This window comes from Notechis scutatus, chromosome 2, assembly GCF_049901735.1.
Source record: "Notechis scutatus isolate UNSWTSFEM ecotype Mainland chromosome 2, rNotScu1.2, whole genome shotgun sequence".
In the NCBI taxonomy this organism is placed as follows: Eukaryota; Metazoa; Chordata; class Lepidosauria; order Squamata; family Elapidae; genus Notechis; species Notechis scutatus.
In genome coordinates this window covers 162,572,038-162,598,700 of record NC_142010.1, presented here as the reverse complement: position 1 = coordinate 162,598,700, position 26,663 = coordinate 162,572,038, and the positions used below count along the sequence as shown (strand labels likewise).

Here is a 26,663-nt window from a genome sequence, read left to right as displayed (position 1 = left end):
CCAGGGTTGTGTGATCCCCTTCTGTACCTTCTGACTAGCAAAGCGAATGAGGAAACCAGATTCACTTAACAACCGTGTTATTAATTTAACAACTGCAGTGATTCACTTAACAAGGGTAGCAAGAAAATTTTTAACATGGGGCAAAAGTCACTTAACAAATTTCTCACTTGACAACATAAATTTGGGGCTCAATTGTGGTCGTAAGTTGAGGACTACCTGTATCCAAGTCAGCAGCCCAGCCTTCTCTGACAAAGACTCTACAACAACTCAAAGGGCCGTATGCACCAGAAAGACATAGTTCTAAAAAACAAGAAGTTATTAAAGTAATTTTAAGTAAAGCGATAAACAAAGATGAACTCATGTGTGTGAACTGCAAAATCTCAGAAAAAGTGCACAACTAAACGTGGAAACCCTCAGTCACGCACACTGATGTCTCAGCTCATATATTTACATTTTTCTTATTAGTGAAGCTTTACAATGCAATTTTACTTCGTATTTATAAACCGCCTAAAGCCTGTGAAGAATGAGGCGGTGAACTGCTTACTAGGAAGGACGCATTGCATGCATTCCGAGGCATTTTAGTTAAATTTGCGGGTATAAAATTGAACTTCGGATATAATGAATCGCCTAAGCTAAATTTTCCTGAAATGTCAGGAAAATGACAGAAAATAAGTCTGGAGGCCGAGACTGTAAGGAAGGACAGCCTACTACGAGGAAGAGTTTGCCTTCATCCTCTCCGCCCCCGAAATGCTTTAGGGCCACTCCTGATCCCTTCTCACCAGAGCCAGCCCTGCAGTCGCTAATAGCACGATCCCTTCGACCAGCCAGCTCAGTTCCATCGTCAGCTTCTTTAGCACTTCACTTCTCCATTCAGGCGTGTTCAACCAGCCCACCTCTCAGAGGGACTCATCGAAAGAGACACGAAAGCGGAAGGAAAGAATGACGAGACGGGAAAGGCTGAGCTTCCGGTGTGTAGAGCAGCCTATTGGTTCAGGTGATTAGACATTTAGGAAGACAACTAACTAAAAATGCTTTTTTGGAAATTCACGAAGGTCAACAAATTCATGTCGTGTGAAAGACACATGAGGTTTGTTTAAAATATGTTGTCTGCAAAAGTTGTGGATCCTCTGTGACTGGAGGCTTTTAAGAAGAGACTGGACAGTGAATCACTTGTCTGAAATCGTATAGGGTCCTCCTGCTTTGAGTAGGGGGCTGGACTAGAAGACCTCCAAGGTCTCTTCCAAGTCTGTTATTCTGTTCTATGCATTGAAATTAATCTGAGTGAGCACTGATACGGCAATGAAGATCTTTGGCAGCAATCTTTGAGCAGTTTTGTATTCTGAAGCTCACCGTCGGTTCGTTTTCTAAGGTACAAAATTAACTGTACACCTATTTTCAATGAACCTGTCTGGTCTTTAAAATGGCAATGACTTAAATAAACAGCGATTTTATTTGTACTGTAAAACTGTTTAAGAACTAGAAAAATGCTATGTGAAAGAAGACAGGCTTATGCGGACGGTCTTTCCTTCGAATCGATTCGTGACATTAAGGCGCCTCTGCATAATATCATAGAACATAAAATAACAGAGTTGGAAGGGACCTTGGAGGTCTTCTAGTCCAATCCCCCGCTCAAGCAGGAGACTCTATACCATTCTGGACAAATGAATGTAATCTTAGTAACAATCACGGAAGTGGTTTGCAAACCCCTATTTAAAAAAACCAGCGTAGCTTTTCATCCAAGAGATTATCCTCACGTCATATGCAGAAATTCTGCATTTCTTTACTTATATGTATAAGGAAAACCGTAAGATTCTCGTAACATTGAATTCAGAAAATTAGGTGAAGTGGTTTTTTTAACCTCCAGCTATACCATTGCCACCATCCGGGAGACCGGTCGCTTTCGTTTTGCCGAAACTGCCGACAACGTGCCAATCTCTCTTTTTTTCTAGTTCTAATTGCATCGCAGACTCGATTTAGTAGCGCCTGCCGCAGCTGGATTATTTTTAGTCTCTATCAATTGCTAAACGAAGAAGCCAGTGAAGTGACGGTGACGATGGCGGCGACTGTAACGGCCGCGTTCAGGTAAATGTTTGTTTCCTGCCGATCGGGGAACGCCGAGTGTTTCCCCTCGTGCCCAAACCGTTCCTGGTTCCGGAGTGTCTTGGGCGCGAACGCTCGCGCCTGGGAATTCTCCTAACTCGCGATCAGGCATTTTCCGTTTCTGGAAGTTCTCCCTTGCTTCTTACTGTTAAAAGGGGAGAAAGGTATACTTTTCTTCACCAGGAAACGATCTGCAGAAACCCTTTCTCCTATGTACTGAATCGTTATTGCTGAGAGTTTCAGCTTTGTGCGAATGCGTATTTTTGAACTACACCCTCAATCTGCTCTATTTACCAAGTTTAGGTCACATTCAAATTGGAAAGATGTATGCATTCCTGCAGTAGTGAAAGAGGATCAGTGAAAAGAAATGGGCTTAATTGGACTGTCTTCTTTGAGAGAGGCCAGTTTAAGAATGTTCCCTGATCCTTAACCAAAACCTTTGCTTGTTCTCCTGTTCCACCGAGTCTAACCCTTCTTTATGGGCAATTAAAAATAGTTTTTTGTTCTCATTTTTTAAGTTATTTCAATGCTCATAAAATACCTCAGAAAGGTAGGTGAATTTCCCCTAGCAAGAGGGATCCAGGGGCAACATCTTTTAGAGCAGAGGTCGCCAACTGGTGGTCTGCGGACCACTGGTGGTCCGCAAAAAAATTTTGGTGGTCCATAGGGCACCTGTGCCTGCAATGGGTGCTACCATTGCTGGATGGACTGATGCATGCAGGGAGGGAGGGTAGCGTGCAGGAGATTACAGCATCGGAGCCCTTCCTGGGTGTTCCCTGGCCTGCAAGGGGAGGGCGCGATCTCCCACACCCTTCCCCTCAGGAGCCGTAAAGCACTCGCTGCCCCTCTGGCAGCTGCAAAGCTTCCTACCACTGGTGCTTCTCTTCCTCCTCACCAGAAACGCTCAGCGGGAAGGAGGAGGCTTGGCAGGTGCCAGAGGGATGGTGAGTGCTTTGTGGCACCTGAGGATAGGGGTTGAGCCTCCTCCTTGCAACATCTTCACCTGAGGGCATTGCTGGCAGCCGCTTCCTGCAGCTCAGGAGGTCCGTGCTCTTCCCGCTGCTGCTCGGCCTCCTCGATGTGTAGAGGCAGGAGGCAGCAGCCACGACACAGATTTGGTAGGGAGACTGCAGGATTGCCCCACCTCCCCGCCAGCCATATGTCTTCAGCACGCCTCCTCCTTCCCACTGGGTGTGTGAGCACTTCTGGCGAGGAGGAAGAGAAGCACAGTAGTAGGAGGCTTTGCAGCTGACTCCAGACATCAGATTCCCACCAACCAGCACCAGTTCAGAGGTTCCTTTCCCCCCACCCCCACCCCCGGGGACAGAAAGAGAGAGACAAGACAGAGGGAGAAAGAGAGAGAAAGGGAAAGAGGAGAGAGACAAGACACAGAGTGAGAGAGAGAGAGAAAGAGAGAGGGGAGGAAGAGAGAGATAGGGAGAAAGAGGGGGAGAGGGAAAGAGGGAGAGAAGACACAGAAGAGAGAGGGAAAGAGTGAGACAAGAGAGAGGGAGAAAGAAAAAGAGAGGGGGGAGAGGGAAAGAGAGACGAAAGAGGGAGAAAGTGGGAGAGAGAAAGGGAAAGAGAAAGAGAAGGCAGGGAGAAAGGGAGAAAGAATGGGAGAGGGAAAGAGAGAGAGACAAGACACAGAGAGAGAGAAAGAGAGAGACTTCATGCAAGAAAAGCAGCAGAAGCAGCAGAACTCTTTCTTTCTTTCCCCAAACTCCACCAGAAATGAGTCTTTGTGAGACTTGTCACACTGGTGCAGCCTCTTGGAGCGGGATGCCTTGCAGGGTCCCAAACATTCATTTCTGGCAACGTTTCGGGGAGAGAAAGAAAGACTTTTGCTGCTTTCCTTGTGTGAAGCCAAAAGCATAAGAAAGAAGCGGAAAGAAGTAGCCCGGTGGCCAGGCAAGGCACATGGGGCGAGTGGGACAAGTTCCCCCCCTCTGCCCTTTCCCCCCTCCCCTCACTATCTTGTGTTGTTCACCATGCAAGCAACTCAAGACTTGAGTTCCCGTGGGCCATGTGGGTGGTACAGCCTTGTGTTCCCACGCAGCCTGGATTAATTGCTTTGGGGGGATGCTTTGGGGGTGACATTTCTTTGTGGACCACCAAAATTTTCTCATGGACCACCAGTGGTCCCCAGCCCACTGATTGGCGACCACTGTCCTAGTGGACAACCACTTAAGTATGAGCCAGCAGTGTGCTGTAGCTGCCAAACAAGCCAATGCACGATTAGACTGCATCAACAGAGGGTTAGCATCAAGATCATGAGAAGGGATAGTACCGTTCTGTATTGCACTAGTGAGGCCACATTTGATTGCCACATTTAAAAAAAGATGAGATCCTGGAAGAAGTCCAGAGAAAAGCAATAGAGAAGAGCAATAAAGATAATAAGTAGTCTGGAGGCTAAACTCTATGATGAATAGCTAAGGGAATGTCTAGCCTAACGACAAGAATAATTAGGGGTGGCATGATAGTTGTCTTCCAGTACATGATAGTCTGTCACAGAGAAGAAGGGGTCGACCTATTCTCCAAAGTGCCTAAGGGCAGGCAAGAAGCAATAGGAGGAAGCTTTATTAAAGAGAGTACTAAGGTGAAATTTCCAGATACTGAACAATTAATCAGTGAAATGGCTTATCTTCAGAAGTTGTGGGTGCTCCATTACTGGAAGTTTTCCAGCAGAGACTAGACAGCCATTTGTCTGGAATAGTATACTTTGCTCATATAAAGAGATTTTGACTGCTCTCTGACCCAGCCAGTTGTACTAGATTTTAATGGCCACAGTGGGCAAAAGTTGAGAGAATAGATTGTTAGCATAACAGCCACAAACATCTTATTTATTTATTTTGGATGCAATAATTGCTAATTGCTAATAAATCCTAATCAGATGGCAGCCTCACAGATTCTGCTGCTTTGAAAATTCAAAATTGCTATCCAGTTGGGAATGTTATTTTTATCTTAAAATGTTCAACTTGGTTTGTCTGTTTCTAAAATACTTTACTTAAATTTCTATTTGTTTTAGAACCGTAGAACCTTTGGAATATTACAGAAGATTCTTAGTGAGTACAAAGTGTATATATTTGTATATATTAAATATATTTTTCAAATCTACTCGTTGTATGAAGATAGACATATCTGGAGCCTCTCATCACTTGCTCCATAGAAGCAGATTGCATTAAAACAGGATCGGATATGAGTAGAATAAAGCAAGATGTATTCAGGATTTTCCCAGTGCTCACAGTCTTTTAATGGCTATTTTCATATTGTCAGAACTTCCTCACTAAACACACACACACAAAAATTCCTGTCAAAAGTTTTAGCATTGAAGATTCAGCTTTTGGTTATCAGTGACCGACTTTTATTTAGCACATCTATTTAAATCTGAATATATTTGCTTTTGAATCCAAATAATTATACCTTTGTTTTTAGATGATTCATATCATACCAATTTCCTTGTCAAATCCTGATTTTTTTAAAACTCAAATTTGTATACTGTAATCCAATCAGATTAATTATGTATGCCTGATTTGGTGATCCTTATAGAAAGAAAATTGTCGGCCTGACGGAAGGGACCTTGGTGAATTTAGGACCACAACTATCAACATAGGTAAATGCTTCACTATTAAACAACTATTCTTGCTCACAGTATTCCAAATTAATTGTCTTCAATATGTAGTTGAGTTTGTTTTGAGAAATAATGGGAAGAATAGCATAGAGAACATATTCTGATTAAGCAAGTATATGAAAAACAGTCAAGACTAATCATAAGACATAAGAATTTATTTGTCATTACACTCTCAAGCGGGTGCAACGAAATGAGGTGCTCTTCCACAAAGTAAAAACTGGACAAACACCACTAAAAAGAAAAAAAATTAAACTAAACACAACCAACCATACAATCATCTCTATGCAATTTAAAAATGTAAATACCCCATTACTCTCAGCCATTTAATTCCACAAAAATCTTATGACCCTGCATTCAAACTCAAAACTGTACTTGGATAAAAACTGTTCTTAAATCTGGTCGTCCTTGTTCTTAATACCTAAATCTTCTTCTCGATGGTAATAGTTCAAAGAGCTGATGTCCCGGATGAGAGGAGTCATTCAATATATTAAGTATCTATATTATATTATTATATTAATATATTAAGTATCTATCACTGTGGTGATATGTTGAAATGATTCATATTAACCACAGCATCTGGTTTAACTATAGAAAGTGGCTGTTCCCACATTGTTTTCTCCTTGCCAGTCCCCCCAAAAGACTCCCAGAATACCAAAGACCTTGCTGAATGTAGTGGTCAATGATGGAAGCAGCTGTTCATAGAAAGAAGTTAGAGACACTTTATGGTCCACTCATAAAATATGTATTTTACTGATATTCCATCCTCTGTCTTCTGCAGTGGTGAGAGAAATTTTGTGAATCTTATAGAACTATCTGTAACACTATTGTATTGTACATTCTGAACATGATTAGAGCTTCATATAAATCCTATTAATAAAATCAGTAAAAAGATTTTCACTAAATAAATAACTTTTACAATAGTGTTTTTATAACACTATCAAAAACATGCCAATATACTAAACCATCATTCATTGCTTTGTTGGAAAATGTATGTGAAGTTGTAATTTCTGGCACCTCATTTATGAGCATTGAAGTTTTGTTGATAGAATGGATTCAGGATTGTACCAGCAAATTTTATAGCAGAATGTCCAAAGCATTCATTGCTACTAAAGCTTCATGTATTTTTCAACAAATCCTGGCATGATGTGTGCAATAATGATATAATTTGGCATGTTAGCCTTTTTTTTAAGTAGGAGTTAGATGAGCATCACTATATAGGGCACAAGACTGCAGGATTGTAGATAAATTGAAAGGATATCCAGACTGTCATTATTTGGTCTCTTATGGAGGGCTGTCACCCTGCTCAGCAGGTTTGCCAACCTTTCAGAAGCATTTAGACTGATGAGAACAGTGTGAAGAAAAGTCAGCTTTTATCTACCTTTAGTAAGTAGATATCTGATTAAGCTCTTGTTATATCCAATTTTATGGACATACATTTTAATAAAAACAATCTGCTTGAATTGCTCACAAGAAAAAGAATGGAGAGAGAAAAGCTTGTTTTTAAAATACACAATTTTTCAGCAGCAGTGGTAAAATGTTTTACTGTGCTGTACATTCACAGTGGATATGATGAGAAACCTTAAAAATGAGCTAAGTCTGAGCCATCACTGTACATCATTGTATGAGTGTAATTGGACTGTTTTTGTTACTTCATTTTCTATGGATGAAATTAAACCATCATAACAAGAGATTAGCTAAAACAGAGTTCCCCAATTTTTCCGGCTTTGTGGCTGGAGAGAGGGGGGATGGTTGCATGCATTCACAGCTCCATTTGCACAAATGGAATGCGCACACACACTTGCACAAGTGAGGATGCACATGTGTACGGCCTGGTTCTGAACGGCTCATGGCTCAGTAGTGGGCCACAGCCCAGGGGTTGGGGACCCATGAGCTAGGGGTTGCAGATTGCCTACTCAGGCTTAAAGACGTGCCCTTTTCTGAGCAGAATAAAAAAAATGTGTTATGGTACTGCTTGAGATGTATGCACCACTTAACACTGAGATACCTTTTCAGTTAATCAAAATATCTTTAGTTGGATTAACTAATTGGTTAAACATTATTTTGACTTAGGTAGCTTGGCTCTTCTACTTGAAATAGTGTGTGCATCTAAGGCAGGGGTTCCTAATCTTTTGCATCACACCTCTCTTTAGTATAATCTTAACGTGCACATTTCCCCTAAAAACTCTAACACTGAAATGAACACAAATAAACAATGAAAACAATGTGATGAAACTTTGGGAAGTGTAGATTTATTGTAACAATATACAACTAAAAATTTCTTCATGCCTGTCCTGGTCTCTCTCTGCACCTCCCCATATAATTCATAGGTATCTGAACTAAGGGCTTAATGTTCCTATAGGCTTATTGTATAAACCTTATATATAATGTATAGGGCTGATAAAATGTTGTTTTCCCTTCCAAATAGTTTTCCAAGTTTATAGGCAATGTAGTTTGCAGTTGAATTTGATTTTAAATGAAGTTATTATTTGAAACCATTCTAATTATGAATCTTACTGATGCATTCCCATTGTTCTTCAGTTCTCCTTTTCCCCCCTATAGCTTTCTCAAAGCGTTCTGAATTCTTTTAAGGATTTCCGCCCATTATTTTAATTTGTTTCTCTAGTAATTTGAGCAGCAATGCTCAGATTAGGACATTATAGGAGCATTCAACATTAAGTTCAGAAAGGAAGAAAATGATGAACCTCACAATCTATATTTTATGACATCTTGGGTTTAGAAAGACAAGGTTTTAAGAAACTTTCCAGGAAAAATACACAAATTCAATCTCATTGAGTTATTATATGATTCTGAAAAACTGATATCTGTATGTAACCACTGGCTCTTATTTTGAATGCATCAATGTAACATTTACTTATTGTCTTGAGTAGATTTTATGAAGTGTTTTTTCTTCTTTCTTTAGGTTCAATTACAACTGCAGATGGCTCTGCACTTTTGAAGTTAGGGAATACTACAGTGATATGCGGCATAAAAGCAGTAGGTTCAGTGACATATATCTTTAAAGCTAACACAAGTAGTCCTCTGTTAATGAGCACTTGTTCATCCCCCATTCAGTTACAAAGGTGCTAAATGAGTGATGCTTATGATCAGCCCTCGAAGTGCCTACCATCGCATCACCCCCACAGTTTACTCATGTCCCTTTGCAGTGTTACTGAATGATATGCTATCTCTATTTCAAGAATTGGCTATTCAGATATAAAATGTTTGTGATATTGTGATATAGATTTATGTTTCAGGAGTCACTTTATAATATATGAGAAAGGAAAGCATTTAAGAGAAAGCAATAGTGAACCTGCACAAAAGAAAGTAGGAATTCAGACCTTGTCCCCACTACTTTGACATTGACCATACCACCAACTTCCTGCCACATTCAGCCTTAGAAACTGAGCTGTGTAACTAATGTATTCAGTTAATAGTTTGTTTTAATAAAACACATCAAAATTCAGGCAAAATACGTGTGTTGCAGCTATATTGTTTTAAACCAACTTCTAAATTCTTATATTTTGCCCTTCTCCAACTATACATTGTGTACAGGAATTTGCAGCCCCCGCCGCTGATTCCAGTAACAAGGGATATATCAGTAAGCTTTCTTTATTCACTTTTTTCTTCAAATATGACATTACTATCATGCAGATAATATTTATGATTATTTCTCTACTCGTATAGTTCCCAACGTAGAACTTCCTCCACTTTGTTCATCAAGATTTCGACCTGGACCTCCATGCGAAGAGGCTCAGGCAGCTAGTCAGTTTATTGCTGATGTCATTGAAAAGTAAGAAATTTACACTTTAATACCAGAGTCTTTTGGGGTGGAGCAACTATAATAGACAGACAGGCAAGCAGATAGACAGCTCTAAGATTGGTAGGGTAGCTGGGGAAGCTGCCAATTGTAATCTCTAGAAAACCTGCGTTGAAAAAGTGGAGAGACAGAATGCTAGTTTTCAATATTTATTATTATTATGCTTCATTACACTGTCAATCAAGAGTTTAGACTGGATTTGAGATTTTTGTCCACTTACCAAGTCTTTTCCAAAGATCTGGGATAGACAGATGATGCTGTTTGATGCTGTTAAACATGTTGTTGTTATTTTATTGTTATTAGTATTTGCCATGTAAAAAGCCTTGGATGGCACTTTAAAAATCTGTGCATTGATAACATTTCCACTCATCAATTACAAAGACCACACTGCACACATATACTATGCTGATACATTATGACATCTTGGGAAGAATTCAATACGAATGAAAGCCAACACCAGCTAAAGAACTGCAAGCTGTATTTTCAAATTGTTGTATATGTAGTAGTACCAGCAGTAGTTCTGGTAATAGTAGTAGTAGCAGCAGTAATATATTGATGATGATAAAAAAAGCAGAATTGGGGATAAATGGAATGTCGTCTTCATTATGCCATTATTTCAGTTCACAGATGATAATGAAAGAAGATCTATGCATTTTAGATGGAAAGGTGAGTAAACATTTTATTTTAAGAATTGTGAGAAGCTGAGATGCTCCTAAACTAACAAATTCCAATAAACAGGGAAGATATGAAATGTCCTTTCATTTTATCATGCATGGTACGAAGCATCTGTTGTCTTTAAACAAGGTTGAAGCTGGACAGCAGTTAATACTTTCCTTGCACTGAATGTTTTGTTGAGCACATTTCAAATGTAAATAGAAACATATACATTATTACAGATGTAAATGTGCCATAGTTGCATTGTGGTGTTGATTTGGCACTGTGTAGCTCCTTAAAATATCCTAGAATAATTTCTCATTATTTCACTGCTGCTGTTCTACTCTGCTTCTTGATAAATTTAGTATATTTTCTGCAGTGAGGGCAACAATTTGTTGTTTTACTTCTTGAGCATCCTTCTTTGTCCATTGGTCCAACTGCTTCCTTGGCGGATTTCCTGTTTTGAATACTCTGACAACAGCTTTGATAAACTGGCTAAACCCGATGAGGGAGCTAATGGATCTTAAGCCTTCAGTGAGACAGACAGTTGCCTGTCCCAGCATATGAAGACAAACTCCAGATTAAGCTGATGAGGCCACTGGAAGGACTAGTTGTTATGGTCTCTGCAAGTATTGTGCAAGTATGAAGAACAGGACAAGACACAAAAGATATTCTCGTCACCCGCTATGCCTAGTCTCATTTCCAATTGTCTTGACTGTATCTTGCCACTGGACATAGATGGGAATTGGGCAGAAAGAATGAAGCGACACTGCACAACTCTCCCTTATTTTAATCCATTTTATGTGCTAGTCTGAACACCGTTATCGTCATCACTTTTAAAAAAATAGCATGGGTGACAATGGGTGAACCCATTGAGCAGTAGGTGTGGATACACTAGGAGCTGTGATCATAGATCTGCATACAGGCGACTCAGGTTTAATGCCCAGTTTTTGAACATAACACCTATCCAGGGGACTGAGCAGCCCTCTCTAGGAATTCATGCCTCATCTCTACAGTATAAGGGGCTAGAAAAGGTACCCTACAACATTGCTTGCTTCACTACATCCTAGCCAGTTTACCATGGCTGGCAGGATCCCACTTTGGCAGTCAAAACACAAAAAATGCAAGGTGATGCTGCTTATCATTGGCACTTGAAGCATGTGCACACTTTTGAACAACTTGATGGCAGAAGAACAGCTTTAATTGTCAAAGAATTTGTAAGATACAACATTGACACTGGACGCCAGAGTAAGATTTGTCTTGCCAATAAAGATCAACTGACTGCAATTGGTGGTGGATACACTTTTTTCTGGGACAGTTGTCACTGTGATTACAGCTGCAATGCTGGAATTGGATTTACCATCAGGAGTCACCTTGTTTGGAAACTTATTAGTCTCTCCAAGGGTGTGAACAACTGGCTCATGACACTGCAGCTTCTGCTACAGAATAAAAGTCAAGTCACCCTGATCAGTGCCTATGCCCCCACAATGACCAACCCCAATGAGATGAAAGATGGATACTATGAAGAATTAGATAACCTTCTATCAGCAGTGGGCAGAATCAACAAGCTGATCTTGCTCGGCAATTTTAATGCAAGAGTAGGATGTGATTCTGCATCCTGGCAGGGTGTCATTGGGAGATACGGAGTAACAGTAATGTTCTACTCTGACTGACGTTCACTTCAGCACATGACCTCCTCAACACCAATAAAACTTTGACTACCTGTAACCAGACCTCCTAATTGCACTCCCACTCTAAGCATTGGCATCTTGCTGACTACCTCATTGTCAGAAAAAAAGACAGTATTGGAATGACCAAGGCCATGTGTGTTGCTGACTATTGCCTAAATCTCAGGTTCATTATCTCCAAAATGAAGCTCCATATCAGACCCAAGAGATGACCACAAGGCTATGAAAAGAATTAACATAGGCAGGCTGAAGAAACCGAGCATGCCTTCAGCACTGGCTTAGAGACTAAACTTGCTGTTCTACATCTTGCTGGCAGTGCTGAGGACAACTGGAAATGTTTCAGGGATCCTATTCGTTCATCTGCATTGAAAATTCTAGGGCTCTTTACTAGTTGATGAGTAGATAAGTGAGTTGTTGAAAAGCAAGAAAATGGCTTTAGCAGTACACATGGGAAAGTCCAAAATAAGCTGTGTAAAATGCACAATGCCTGATTGTATGCCAAAGCAGAGGAAATACAACGGGTGTCAAACTCAATTTCATTGAGGGCTGTATCAGGGTTGTGTTTGACCTCGGGGGGGAGGGTGGACAGGAGTGTGTGGCTGGGGGCGTGGCCAACTCAACATCACTTGTGTCAGGGACACCTGTGGTGGCCCAGGAAGAGCTGGAGGGATCCATTGTCTCCAGCAGAGGAAGGCGAGACCAGGGAGAGGGCCAAGCCCTTATCCTCCAGAGGAGCCTCGCCGCCCCTCTCACAACACGCGGAGAACCCCAGATGGTGGCACAGGCTGTCCAGAGCCCTAAGCAGTGGAAGGCAAGTGCTGAGCCTGGTCCTCAAACTCCCAAGGCACCAGGACCCCACAGCCCAGCCCAGCCCCGCTTCCCTGAGGGGGTGCCCAGCTGCACTTACCTCCTCAAGGCTGCTGCTGCTCTCTTTGGCCAGGTTGCTCATGGTGTGTGCGGAAGAGCAAAGTATGTAGGTCGGAGGGAGGACCACTCTCCATGTGAGGAGAACCGGCTTTGTAACCAAAGCATCCTCAGCGATAGGATGGGAGACCACCAGGAGAGGTCAGGAGGAGGAGACAAGGGTATGGCAAAAGGACAGCAGGGCTGCTGATGGCCAAGTGCTAAGGCAGGACTTCCCTCAGACCCTCCCACCCTCTCATAATAATCTTCCTTCCTTTTCCTTTCCTTCCTTTTTCCCTTCTTTTTCCTTCCCTCTTCATTTTCCTTTCTTCTTCTTTCCCCTCTTTTCTTATTTTTCCTTCCTTGCTCTCTTCCCATCTTTCATTTTTCTTTGTCTTTCATCTTTCCCTTTCTCCTTTCCTGTCCTTTCTTGGATGCTCAAATGCAAAAGGGGAAACATTTCTTGATGCCTCCTTGCCTTGTGATCAAATGCCACTTTTGCTAGTAGTTTGTTTGGCAGCACTATGCCAGCGAAAATGGAGCTTGGGAGCGGCCATGCATGCCCCTCCCCAGCTCTGTTTTCGGCTGCCACGGCCTCCTCCAGCACCTTGCCAGCAAAAACGGATGAAGAAGTTCAACACCTGGTCAGCCTGTGCCAAGCCGAGGCATCTTCACTCTTTCCAGGGTGGGCCCGCAGGCCAGATCTAAGAACCTGGTGGGCTGGATCCAGCCAGCAGGCTTTGAGTTTCACACTCCGAAATACAAGGATACTTAACAAGATAAACATCTAAAAGAATGAATATATATCCCCACTGCTATTTAAAACCTAATCCCAAATTTCTCTATAATAATCAAAATCTAATTTCAATTAATAATTAAACCTTGCAAAAATTAAAATTAAACATTACCAGAAATAACAAACCCTTATTTATATGTAAGAAGCACTAAAATAGATATGTCCATTACACCCAATTAGATATTTACAAAGCAAAATATTTTCTTCTTTCTCCCAGGAATCTTTAAATTCCATATATCGAGTTCTAACATCTACTTTGTCCTATCTACAGTATGTCTTCTCTCAAAGTTCTTGTTACCCTGCAAAGCTTGCAAGTTTTGAAGGCTTTTCAATCTTGAAGGGGTAAAAAAAAGAAAATTAAATTTCAAGATGATCTAAGAAGTGAGGGTAGGTTGAATTTTGAGTCCTTAAAAAAGGCTACATTAAAGGCCCTGCAATTCCGAGCTGATCGCAAGCAGCTGCAAAATCCTGTTTCTGCTGTCAATTCATTTTTTTAAATTCATGTTTTTTATTTTATATTGCTTATATATATATATCAATGCATGAACAGTGTGATACCTGGGTATCATACATTTTAGTACAAATAAACATATTATTACTCATAGTTATTACATTTCATTTTCATTGTTTCATATTGTTTAAACATATCTGATACTACCGCCATTCAATTTCTAAGCCTCCCTCTTATTATTACATATATCTTGTTATATTAAAATATGTATCTTATTGTTCCCCTCTTATTTCTATTTCTATTCTAACTTTTATTCATGTCACTGTAGTATTCAAAGACATTTCTTTTCTGTCTTCCATCTTTCACCTGCTTTATTATTCATATTTCCCTTATTTAACTCTTCACATCTATGTATATTAAAGTTTCATCATTCTTTCATTGTTCAGTGTTTCAAATATACAGTTCTAATACCAATCACAATATCATTTAAACATATAGGATAAATCTATTCATATTCCTTCCATTCATCCAATCCATGTAATTCTACTATTAATACACAGGCTTATATTAACCTATATTCTTTCATTATCTAATTACTCACTGTTTAATTTTGTTATTTCACTGCTAATCATTATATTATTTAGGCATGTTAATACCATCATTCATTCTCTATTTTTCCAATTAATGCTCAGCTCTTATTTATAATTCCCATATTTCACTCTTCATATCTATTTGTATTAAAATAATATCCTAGTTCCTATCACAGTACATACAAAATAATTATCCAGTCTATATAATTCTAATGTTAATACACATGTTCTTATTAAAATATGTTATTGAAGGATCTTTTGTTTTTTGTTTTTTTCTCCTCTTTTTTCTATCCATCGTCTCTTGGCCTCATCAGTGTCTTATTCTTTTTTTAACTTGCCTCCCATATTCTTCTTTTGAATCTTTAACTCTATCTACATCTGCATCCTGACTGTTAAAGTCAACTCCCCCCCCAACCTTTTCCACTGTCTAATTTTAAAGCTATCTGTTCTAACCCATCTCTTTTCCCAAAATATCTTCTTGCTTCTCCCATTCTCTTTTTAAGTCTTTTAAATTGTTTCCTCCTGTTTAAATTCCTGAATCATTATTAATTTTGATGATATCTCTTCCTTGTTGTCTTCTTTTAGCTGGTTTCTCAGTTCTGTTTTTTCATTCCTTCTGCTGGTTCTTTCCTTTCCTGAACATCCTGGTCTTTGCTCGTTGTCCCTTGTATAATATTTTTCAGTTTTTGGTCTATACCATCAAATAATTCCACAATCGCCTTATGTTGTTTCTGTATAAAATCTTTAATGCTTTGGAACACCAGCTCTATCTCATTTAAAATTCCACTCATTTCTGTCTTCTGATGCGTATTTTAATTTAGTAGATCCCACTTTTAGCCAAAAGTCCAGAAACCATTTATTCAAGGCTGAGCTTACACAAATCACAATTCTTTATATCTCATAAATAATCAGTCAAATCCATTTAAATAGACCAGGGGGTTATCCAAACTTCCTCAAATCACACTTATGAATTCAATCATATAACATAACATCTTTTCATTAAAGATCTTATTTAAATATTCAAGTCTCCAGTGATCTTAGGGAAGACAAATGTAATCCAATAAGTATTTTCTCAGTCCTTCAAATGGTTATTCCCAGGCTTGTATATTTTTTCTTCAGCAGATGGCGCTCTCTACTTCACAATGTTGTTACTGGGATGTCTGATTTTAATTATTTTAAATTATAATTCAAGTGAAAAAGTATTAATTTTTTAAATCCATACTTCCAGCATTTTAAAATGCCTTCTAAATACCACATCTTCTCACTTTCAGAGTCCAATTTTTTGTATTTTTAAAGAATATTTTTTCCTCTTTCTTTAAATCTTCTCCTTCTGGTTTAATCACTTTTCAGAATGCTTGTTTGCCATTTAACAAATCATTCTAAGTAGGTCCCGATTTTTTTTTTTTTTTTTTTGTTTGAAATGGTTCAAGATAATATATAAGTGATAGGGGGGGGGGGCATTGGGGGAGGGAAAAAAAAAAAAAAAAAAAAAAAAAAAAAAAAAAAGAGAGAGGGAAGGTGGGTTCGTTGGGCCCTTATGCCGCCCACCTTAGGAAAGGGGTGAAAATTTCTTTGGGGTCAAATTTTAACTGAAAATATCCTCTCTCCCAGTTCACACACTGTTCACCAAAGTCTGTTCCTGCACTGTGCTTAGATGGTCAATTGTCCCAGCTTTGTGGCAGCCATCTTTAGACTGCCTCTTCTCCTTGCATAGAAGAAAAAAGCCCCAGAGTTCAGCAGGGGAGTTGCAATCTCTCCTGCGACCTCTCAGAGTGCTCCTTCTTAGCTTTGCCGCCCCTACAAGGTGGCTTTTCCTCCTTTCGGAGCCCACAAACAGGGAAAGGCCAGCACAGGAACAGAGAGCTCTGTTCCCTGTGACTGATAACGACGCGAAGCCCCACTCCTCCCTTTTCTCTGCTGTCAATTCATAAAGATCTGTCTTTATTGTAGAGAGAATTATCAGCAGTCTGGATCTCACATCCAGCTGCCTTTCAGCCACTATGTCCTCAGAGCTGGAGAAGCTTCTTAGATGAGAAGCAAAACATCTTCAAAGAAAAACCAGAAAGTTCAGTTGTGTCTTGAAAAAGTACCTTTGTCCTTTTACAAAACACAGAACCTCCATTCGCCTACTAGGAGCATCTCCATGCTGAATGTTTTGAAGGCATCCTCAACTGACCATCTATTAATCATGTGGCAATAGACAGGATTCCCCAATGTCATGGATGACATACTAATAGTAGTTTAAGTCACAGAAACTGTGACTGAAGATGCTAGGGCTCTCTACTCAGCAAGCAACATGACAAAGGCCCAGGGGCAGGCACCATACCTGCTGTGATATACGAAGTTGGTAGCCCTGTACTTTTAGAAAAAATCACTGTTGCAGTCTTTATGGAAGCAAGGATCCATTACTCAGGAATGATGCATCCATTATATACGCCTACAAGAAGGGCAGTCAGCAAGTATGCAACAACTACCGAATAATTTTGCTGCTGTGTATTGCAGGAAAAGTCCTTGCAAGAGGTCTGCTAAATCTTCTGGTGGCTCATCTGGAGCTGGGCTTGCTGCAAGAGTGGCTTACATGGATCAAGATTCTATTGACATTTTTGCAGCACACTAACTTCAGGAGAAATGTCAGGAGCAGAATTGTGAACTCTATACAACACTTTATTGACTCCACACCTAAGCCTTCGATACTGACAATCAACAAGGCCTGTGGAAGATCATGTCAAAGCTCAGCTGCCCTGCCAAATTTATTCAGATGATGGGCCAGTTCCATCATGGGTAGAGGTGTAGAATCCTCTAAGACAGGGGCGTCAAGTTTGTGGCGTCATGTGACGTATCATGACTTCCCTCCCCTTCGCTAAACTGGAGGTGGGCGTGGCCAGCATGTGATGCATTCGGCCTGCGGACCATGAGTTTGACATCCCTGCTCTAAGATATTCCAGTCACCAATTGTTTTAAACAGGGTTGTGTACTTGCAACCACACTGTTCAGCATGTTAATTGTCATGCTGAATGATGAAATCAGCCTTAATTATAGAAAGGATGGGAAGACACTCAAACTGAGGTGACTTTAAGCTATTATCTATTTTTTTTTCTATCATTTTAATGTTTACCTGTTTTTAATGTTTGTAAGCTGCCCAGAGTTGTCTCTAGACAAGATCTAATACACAAATCTAATACAGATAGTCTTTGACTTACAACCATTCATTGTAGGAGATGACCAGGCTGAGCCCAAGGGAAAGGTAAAATATGTCATAAGTCACGAAGCCCACTTTGAATGCCTCTCTTATCTCCTGCTCATTTTGCTTGACTGCTAGTTAGTCAGATTCTTGTAGAGAGCTTAAGTTTGCAATAAATCTTTGTACTAATTTGAACTGCCTGAATTGTCTGATTTCCCCGGCATTTGACATTCATTTAGTGTCCATTCAAAATTACAACTGCACTGAAAAAAATGACTTATGACAATTGTTCACAATTAACTGTTGCAGCATCCCCATGTTTACGTGATCAAAATTTAGATGCTTGGCAACTAGTTCATATTTATGACATACAATCATTTTTTGCAACCCTCTGACAAGCAAAGTCAGTGGGGAAGCCAGATTCACTTTATAGCCGTGTTATTACCAACTGCAGTGATTCACTTAACTGTGGCAAGAAAGATTGTAAAATAGGACAAAATTCACTTATCTGTCTTGCTTAGCAACAAAAATTTGGGTTCAATTGTGGTTGTAAGTCAAGCAGTACCTGTTAATAAATGTAAATACAAAATATTCAAAAGACTGTGTCATGCACCATACACAAAACTATCCCATTTCAATTACATTGACAGTGTCCTCTCCCACATAGTGACCATTGATATACTGTATTTTTCTGAGAATAAGACACTCCGAAGTATAAGACACACCTAGCTTTTGGGGAGGAAAACAAGGGGGGAAAAACTGCCTCTGCCTCCCAGCAATTTGCCTCTTTGCAGCAAATAGCAAACACTCGGTCAGCTTTAGCACAGCCTGAGTAGCACAAGCAGCTGATTGTTGGTTGGATCGGTGTCCTGACGATTAGCTGTTTCAGGCTGCAGGGATTGCCATCACCTATTGCTGCCTCCATGTGCCCCATTGCATCCCATTTTTGGCTTCTGCGTGCCCTGTTTTCAGCATCCATGCGCCCCATTTTCCGCCTGTTCTGATCCCCGCCGCCTGGAATGGGTCAAAAATGGGGTGTGCGGAGGCTGAAAATGGGACGTGCGGAGGCGGCAATAGGAGATGGCAATCCCTGTAGCCTGAAACAGCTGATTGTTGGGAGGCTGATCCAACCCACAATCAGCTGCTTATGCTAATCAGGCTGTGCTGAAGCTGACCAGGCTGTTTGCTGCAAGGAAGCAAATTACTGGGAGGCAGAGGCTGAAGGGTGGGGTCTGGCAAATGGGCGGGGCTTCGGCAACATTTGCTGTATAAGATGCACAGATATTTCCACCCACTTTTTTGGGGGGGAGTGCGTCTTATACTCTGAAACATATGGTAGAAATCAACTACAGAACAACAAAGGCACGTTTTGTTTCATAGATTGTGTTCCATTGTATGGGAACATCAAGGAATTAGTGCAACATTAAAATTGAATGTCTACAGACCTTTAGTGCTCACTGCCCTTTGGTATGCCTGTGAAATGTGGTCTGTGTATTAAAGGCAAGCAAAATAGTTCAACCATTTAAACTATGTTTAACCATTTAAATCATGTTTAACTACATGACTAGTGTTTGCAGAATATTAGACATCAGTTGGCTAGATGAAATACCAGATACTGAGTTCTTTTTAGAGCAAGTCTGCCACTGCTCTATTTATTTCTGAAATGCGAGTTCAAACTGAGCACAGACCTGATGACATATTATGTCATCCTTAAACTAGACGATTCCATATTCAAGCAGTTTTGAGAAACTCTGCTGGAAAACACATGGAGGGCAGAAGAAATGTTACAAAAACAAAATTGCTGTACCTAGCATGGCCTCATTCATAGGGAGTTGTCCAGTATGTAAAGTAAGGTGCACTGTGAAAGCACAACATATATATGAAATGCACAAGTCTAGAACCATCAGTGCAACAACTGCAAACTACACATTTGCTCAATATGTGCCAGAATATTCTGTGCCCAAATTGGCCCAGAGTCATTTTTGGGCACACCATATTTAGTTTTAATCAGATGATAATTGAGGTCTTAATGAACAACAATATTTTAAAAACCAACCTTCCTTCCTTCCCTCTCTCCCTCCCTCCCTCCCGCTCCTTGTATGATTTGGTAATATTGAGCTGTTCTAGCATAGTTATGCTCCAGTATGTATCTTATTTTTCAGAGTATAAGATGCTCTGAAGTATAAGACGCAGCTAGCTTTTGGGGAGGAAAACAAGAAAAAAATCTGCCTCTGCGTCCCAGCAATTTGCCTCCTTGCAGCAAACAGCCTGGTCAGCTTCAGCACACCCTGATTAGCACAAGCAGCTGATTGTCGGTACGATCAGTAGTTTCAGGCTGCAAGGATTGCCATCGCCTATTGCCACCTCCACGCACCCCTTTTTTGGCCTTCACATCCCATTTTCAGCCTCTGCATGCCCCGTTTTCCGCCCATTCCGGGCAGTGAGGATCAGAACAGGTGGAAAATGGGGCGGGTGTGGAGGCCCAAAAATGGGGCGTGCAGAGGGCAAAAATGGGATGCAGAGTCCAAAAATGGGACGTGTGGAGGCGGCAATAGGCAATCCCTGCAGCCTGAAACAGCTGATCAGCTACTTGTGCTAATTAGGGCTGAAGCTGACCAGGCTGTTTGCTGCAAGGAGACAAATGGCTGGGAGGCAGAGGCCGAAGGCTGGGGGCTGGTGGGTGGGCGGGGCTTTGGCAACATTTGCTGTATAAGACGCACAGACCCACTTTTGGGGGTGGAAAAAGTGTGACTTATACTCCGAAAAATATGGTACATGTATAAATTGGCCATTATTAAATTGACCCTGTTTTATTATTAAAAAAACAAAAAGTTGTGATTTGATGTTAATGCCTTATTTTATTGCAACAGAAAATCAGAATGTTTTTTTTCTTTTTTTTTCTTCTCTTTCCTCACTTTTCTTCCCCCTCTTCCTCCCCACCATTTTCCTACTTACTTTTATATTTTGTTTCTTATTATATTTTATAACTCAATAAAAATGTTAAACTAAAAAATAAATTGACCCTGTTTTTCCCTTTCTGTTATTCTGCTGGAATGAGCAAATCATTTCTGTCTTACTGATAGCAGATTTCAAACAATGTGATGTGAAATAAGATGCTCACTTAGATAATTATTTCGAAGTTATTTTTTATGCATGTGAAAGCTTTTCCAGTATTTACATCAGCAGGTCTTATTTCTTTAGATTGTATGGGTTCTATATTGTGACGTTATATGCTTAGACTATGATGGAAACCTTCTTGATGCCTGCATGTGTGCTTTCTTAGCAGCTCTGAAAAATGGTAAGTTGTGTTCATATACTTTGAGATTTACTTTAACATTTAAATGCAGTGCAGATTTAACACTAAATTGGATTGAAGGAAAAGAGCAATTGAAATGGCAACCAGGGTTTAACAAAAATACCAGCTTATCCACATAAATTAGATGAGATATGAATCAGGTCTAGGATAAAAAGATAGCGTTATTGATAGCTACTAAGGCCCACCACTGCTACAATCATTTTCCCAAATGGCCAAACACTTCTTTTTAAATTTTGTTGTTAGAAAGGACGCAATTCAACAGAAGGATTTACTTGTTCTGAATATTTTTAAATCAAAAGCTACTTATTACATTTCCGTCACTCTGTTGTGTTTATTTGAGGATGCCTCTATTATTATTTTTTATAAAAATGTACTGTATGAAACAATTTTCCAGTCTTACTTTTTCCATATCCTTTATTATTTCAGTGCTTTTGCCTGTTGTTGCAATAAATGCAGAAACTGGTTTGATGGAAGTTAATTTGAAAGAGAAGAATCCTTTGACTATTAAAAAGCAACCAGTGGCAACATCATTTGTGTTGTTTGAGTAAGTGAAGGTCAAAAAGTGTATGTCTAGGTGATAGACGATACCATGTTATCAGATAACCCCAGATTTATAAGCAACTATACTAGCAAAGGATACTTGACCACCTCTTCCTTTGGGAGCCCTCTAGCACTCCAAAAGAACATGGTGTGAGCAGAGGGAAGTTCACTTAAAAATCCATGAACGTTGTTTCTGCTATCTAGGTATTCCTCATTTAGCAACTATAGTTGGGATCAGCAATTCAGTCATCAAGTGATGCGGTCGCCAAATGAAAAAAATCATACAACCGCTTACTGCTTACAATGTTACTTTAGCTTTTCTTTTTCCCCACTCTTTGGAGCATGCACCCTGGTGCTAGGATAATTAGCAAGAAAGCGGTTAATCTTTGCATTTACATTCTAAGAGAGTAAGCAGACACTAAACAGGCAATACAAATTGAAAGGAATGCCCTAGCACCAACTAGGGGGACGGGGGAATGGTGGGAGGGAAGGAGCCCAGCTGGCTTTTCTTTGGCATGGGTGGATGGTGGATGGGGAGGGAGACCCAATCCCTCTTTGTGCAGCACAGTGAAAGCACGCTTCACCATGGGGGAATCCTGGACCCACTCCTGGAGCTCATTACAACACAATGCAACCCTGTGCCTCTCATCTCTCTCTCTCCCTCTCATCCCTCCCTCTCCCTCATCTCTCTCTCCCTCCCTCCCTCTCTCTCTCCAGAGAGGAGGTCGCGTGTCCAGCACCCACAAAGCCAGAAGTAGCTGCCTGCCATTTCCCGTCATTCAGGCAGTGAGAGAGACAGAGAGGGAGACAGATTCAGCTTTGTCTGCTCTCCTCTGTCCGCCTTGCCGAGTTTTGCAAGGATTCAGCAGACACTACCTTGGGGTGGGAGAGATTTTGTCCCTATACTTTGCTGCCAAGCATCTTCGGGGGCGCCCAGGGATTATATTTTCTGGCCACTTTGCACCGAGTTGCAGGATGCATATGTGTGCATGTGCTGATGCTTGGGATGATGCTTCTCTGAAGTGCGAGCAGTGATCTACAGCCTGACAGTCACTCCTTTTGCAATGCAAGGTTTATTTTTGTATGTTTCCAGAGATAGAGAGAATGTGGTCGCATTTCCTTACAGTTATTCCCTGGGTGTGTGGGTTGGCAAGTGGAGATGGGGACTGGGAGGGAGGAAGGGAGGGAGGGAGAGAGATATGAGAGAGGGACAGAGACAGAGAGAGGGAGATACCTATTTCCCCTAGAAAACACGGGGAGCCACAAAACTTGGGTAGGTGTGGCTGGGGGGGCATGTGACTGGATGGGAGTGAGTAATGTTGAGTTGGCCACGCCCACCCATGTTTTGTGGCTCCCAGTGTTTTGTTTTCTGTGGGAAACAGGCCCAAGTGGCTCTTTGAGTGTTTAAGGTTGCAGACCCCTGGCCTAATCTGTACTTGTATCTTTGTTTTTTCTTGCCTAAGTGTAAAACCTTGTTTTTCACCACATTAAATTTCATTTTGTTGGACAGAGTCTATTGTTCAAGTCTGTCAAGATCCATTTGGATCCTCTTCTGGTCTTCAATTCAGGAACGTTTTCTGAATGTTATTAAAGCATTTATAAATGATGGAAATGGAGAAGAAGAAATGGGAAAAAAATACTATATGCAGGCATTTAAAATGAAATCTCTCTCACTGATGAACAGAAGAAATTTATATATATGAAAATGGTCCATGTAGAATACTGAATATGGATAAGATAGTAGTTACTCTGATAAACTTCCAGCTATTTTTCTGAGAGGATCAGTTTAGTTATTTTTCACTCAAAGGTTGAAAAATCCTTATTGCCTAAAGATAACAATATAACTTTTAAATTAATTTGTTTAGAAGTCTTTAAATTAAATTGAAAATGGCTTCAGCATTGATGCTTATGCCAGCAATAATAATCCAGGTGGTCTGGAAAGTACATAAATGAACAAAGGAATCTAATGGTGCTTTTTAATGATGCTGCTTACATGCACAATATTGTCTAATTGAACAGTAAATATATATAATTGTTATGGATTAAAATAATATCAGAAAAGTTGGCACATATGTGTATATATCTTCAACAGCACACTAGTTGTAGTTGACCCAACTGCAGAAGAAGAAGACTTGGCATCTGGGACTTTAACTATTGTGACTATCGAAGATGACAAACTGTGTTCTGTTCATAAACCAGGTACTAACACTAAATTATTAAGAATTAATATTTCCCCCAATTTTTCATTTAGTTTTAATTTTGTAGATGCCATTCAGGAGTATCTGTGATACTACATTTTCCATCTCTGCACTACAGAAATTATGGCATATGTTTCAATTATGAAAAATGAGTGGCCATGGTGGCCTAGTGGTAAAGATGCCTCCCATTCGGAAGGTTAAGAGTTCAATCCTAGGTAGCGGCAGATGTTTCTCTCCTGAGGTACAAAGAAAAAACTCAAACCGTGCGTGGCATCAGGAAATGCATTTGGCTAGTGTTTACTCAGCTCCATCCAGTCGCCCTGACTCTACACCAAATTAAGGGATTACAGAGTCATAAAAAGGGATTTTTTTCAATCATGAGAATGTCTTGTTGAAGTTAATTCTAACAAAAACATTTTGTTAATCACAAATAAATGGATGTAATTTAATGGGCAATTCAAAAGCTTGGACAGTATTAAATACATTGTTACCCTTGTTTTTTGTTTCTTTTTAAGGTGGAAGCACAATAACAGAAGCAAAGCTTCAAGACTGTATCAGTCGGGCAAAGGCACGACATAAAGAAGTACAGAAACTGATGGATAAAGTAATCAAAAATGTATAATTAGTAAGAGGTGTATTTACTATTTGATCACAAAACCATTTCCTCAATAAACATATTACATTTGTGAAGTTCCATTATTTCACAATATCATTTCATCTTGAAATTTGTATAACATTTCCAGATGAATAATTTCATCTTAAAACAGTGTAGTTTTCTTACAAATTTCAGTTGATTGTTATGTCTCAGTGTAGCTACAAATTCAGTTTCATGGAAAAAACATTTTTTAAAAAAGATGGTATAGAATACATACATATCTCTCAAATGCAAGTTTCAGGATTCTGATACCAATGAAGCTTTTTTTCCCCTTTTTACTTTTTGACTGGGTACCTAGATGATGATGTAGTAGAGCTGCTTATGCTGCTACCGCCATAACCATTTGATGGGGAAAGAACTGTAATGGTTGCCAAGAAAAAAAGAAAAAAATGTTTTTTTATTTCATTTTTATCTCCAAAAGAATGAAATAAACAATGCACTATTAAAAACCATAATACAGAGAATGCCTGGATTTTCTGTGTAATGATTAGCTGAAATAGTTTACTTAGTTATTAAATGATATGAATATCAAGGTATATTTCAACCAGACTATTTTGTCTTTGTCATAGTAATTCTACTTAAGTACTTGCTTAAGCACATGGCTCATCTGTGTTTGATTTTTTTTTTTTGCAAGAATAACATAGTAATGGAAACAGATTAGCACCAGTGATTTGCAAACTATGGGCCACATAATGTATCCATACCCATAGAAGACCTAAACTATACCTACATCAAATGTAAACTAATTTGATTACTGTCTATGGAGATTCTCAGTCATTGAGGTCATGATTGTCCCAAAGGTGCTTTTTCAAGAGGCAACGAGATTTTCTTGTTTTTCTTTGAAGACATTTCACTTCTCATCCAAGAAGCTTCTTCAGCTCTGACTGGATGGTGGGGAATTGAAGGATTTCTACTCCTTGCAGACAGCTGGTCATTTGCGTTCTTTTAGAGAGTCGTTAAGGCCACTTGGAGGTTTATCTGGGTCATCAGGGTCACCTGAGTAGTGCAAATGGGTGTGGAGCCTTCTTGGAACTGCTGAAAGGATTATGTTGTAGACTGGAGATAGATGGTATCAGATCCTTCCCCCCTCTGTTGAGGGAGGGCTTTTCAATGTTGACATAAATGGCCTCTTTGACCCCACTTTCAAACCAGTGATCTTGTGTCCAAAATGTGCATTTTACTGTCTTAAAAAAAGTGACCTTTGCTTTTAAATACAGATGGACTGCTGAATCTTCCTGATGGGTTTGTTCTATAGTGTGCATGCATTTATGAAGTGGTTGTTTTGTTTCACCAATGTACACATGTCTCACTGCATTACACTGCATATACCATAAACTGAGCAACATTCTGTTGAGAGTGGGTGTTGAACAGGGATACGACATCTAAATTTCTGTGGCCTCAACAACTCTATAAAAGAATGCAAATAACCAGCTGTCTGCAAGGGATATAAATCCTTCCATTTCCCATCATCCAGTCAGAGCTGAAGAAGCCTCTTGGATGAGAAGCGAAATGTCTTCAAAGAAAACAAAATCCAGTTGCCACTTGAAAAAGCACCTTTGGGATAATTAGATTACTAGTAGAAAAAAAGTTAAAGTGCCTAGAGACAAGACCAGTCACTCTGCATCTCAATCAAGAAAATGAGGAACTGAGATTCAACCAAGAAGATGAAGATTCCTAGTAAATGCAAGATCTGTATCCAAACTGAACACAGAAAGAAGCAAACAATTATCAGTAATAATGAACCCACTTTTTACTAATCAGTTGGTTAAGGTATGCAAGAAACATGCCAGGGTAGTAATGGGGGACTTTCTTTACCCTGCAGCAAATTGGAGATCAAAATAGCTTCCTGACATACCTACAACTTTGTTACCCAAAAGGTAGAGGAGGGAACTAGAGGCTGCACTATTCTGGACTTCTTACCAATAGGAATGAAATGTTAGAAGGGGTAGAAGTTATAGGAACCTTGGGGGAGAGTGATTATGTCATACTAGAATTTAATATAATACAGGCACAGCTAATTGAACCAAGTCAAACTAATATTTTACACTTTAAGAGAGCTGATTTCAATAAACTAAGAAAAAGATTGGATGGATGGAAACCCTAAAGGGAAAAACAATTCAAGATGTTGGGAAACTCTGAAAAA

The 26,663-nt window shown here is 39.9% G+C and overlaps 3 protein-coding genes across 40 annotated transcripts in view; 1 reads left to right on the top strand and 2 right to left on the bottom strand.

The window, feature by feature from the left end:
• ALG5 (ALG5 dolichyl-phosphate beta-glucosyltransferase) overlaps positions 1–934 on the bottom strand; it is a 29,356-nt gene extending 28,422 nt beyond the window's left edge. Inside the window, exon 1 of the mRNA XM_087957195.1 lies at positions 780–934. Coding sequence (XP_087813321.1) covers positions 780–839 — 60 coding nt within the window. The 5' untranslated portion in view covers positions 840–934. The remainder of the gene's footprint in view (positions 1–779) is intronic.
• Positions 795–24,972, top strand: EXOSC8 (exosome component 8). 3 transcript variants are annotated; one of them, XM_087957196.1, is made up of 12 exons: positions 795–968; positions 1,950–2,082; positions 5,129–5,165; positions 5,650–5,713; positions 8,652–8,725; positions 9,284–9,329; positions 9,416–9,521; positions 10,169–10,214; positions 21,013–21,109; positions 21,554–21,671; positions 23,760–23,866; positions 24,381–24,972. In XM_087957196.1, the coding sequence occupies exons 2-12, from the start codon at positions 2,054–2,056 to the stop codon at positions 24,485–24,487; spliced, it is 831 nt and encodes a 276-aa protein (XP_087813322.1). In that variant the 5' UTR covers positions 795–968; positions 1,950–2,053; the 3' UTR covers positions 24,488–24,972. The 3 variants fall into 3 exon arrangements, with proteins under 3 accessions (XP_087813322.1, XP_087813323.1, XP_026531270.1); XM_026675485.2 differs by having other exon boundaries at positions 962–1,369; XM_087957197.1 differs by lacking the exons at positions 8,652–8,725; positions 9,284–9,329 and having other exon boundaries at positions 960–1,369.
• Positions 24,466–26,663, bottom strand: part of SUPT20H (SPT20 homolog, SAGA complex component) — a 55,396-nt gene continuing 53,198 nt past the window's right edge. For all 36 annotated transcript variants that reach the window (XM_087957171.1, XM_087957155.1, XM_087957159.1 and 33 more), the window contains one exon: positions 24,466–24,878. In XM_087957171.1, the coding sequence (XP_087813297.1) occupies positions 24,796–24,878 (83 nt within the window). In that variant the 3' untranslated portion in view covers positions 24,466–24,795. The remainder of the gene's footprint in view (positions 24,879–26,663) is intronic.

What these genes read in the sequence shown, in the direction of transcription:
- EXOSC8 (XM_087957196.1), top strand. Translation starts at nt 2,054, where the DNA reads ATGGCGGCGACTGTAACGGCCGCGTTCAG. An exon ending in TGATATGCGGCATAAAAGCA is followed by an intron (nt 8,726 to 9,283) that starts GTAGGTTCAGTG and finishes CATTGTGTACAG; the next exon opens with GAATTTGCAGCCCCCGCCGC. An exon ending in ATTGCTGATGTCATTGAAAA is followed by an intron (nt 9,522 to 10,168) that starts GTAAGAAATTTA and finishes CCATTATTTCAG; the next exon opens with TTCACAGATGATAATGAAAG.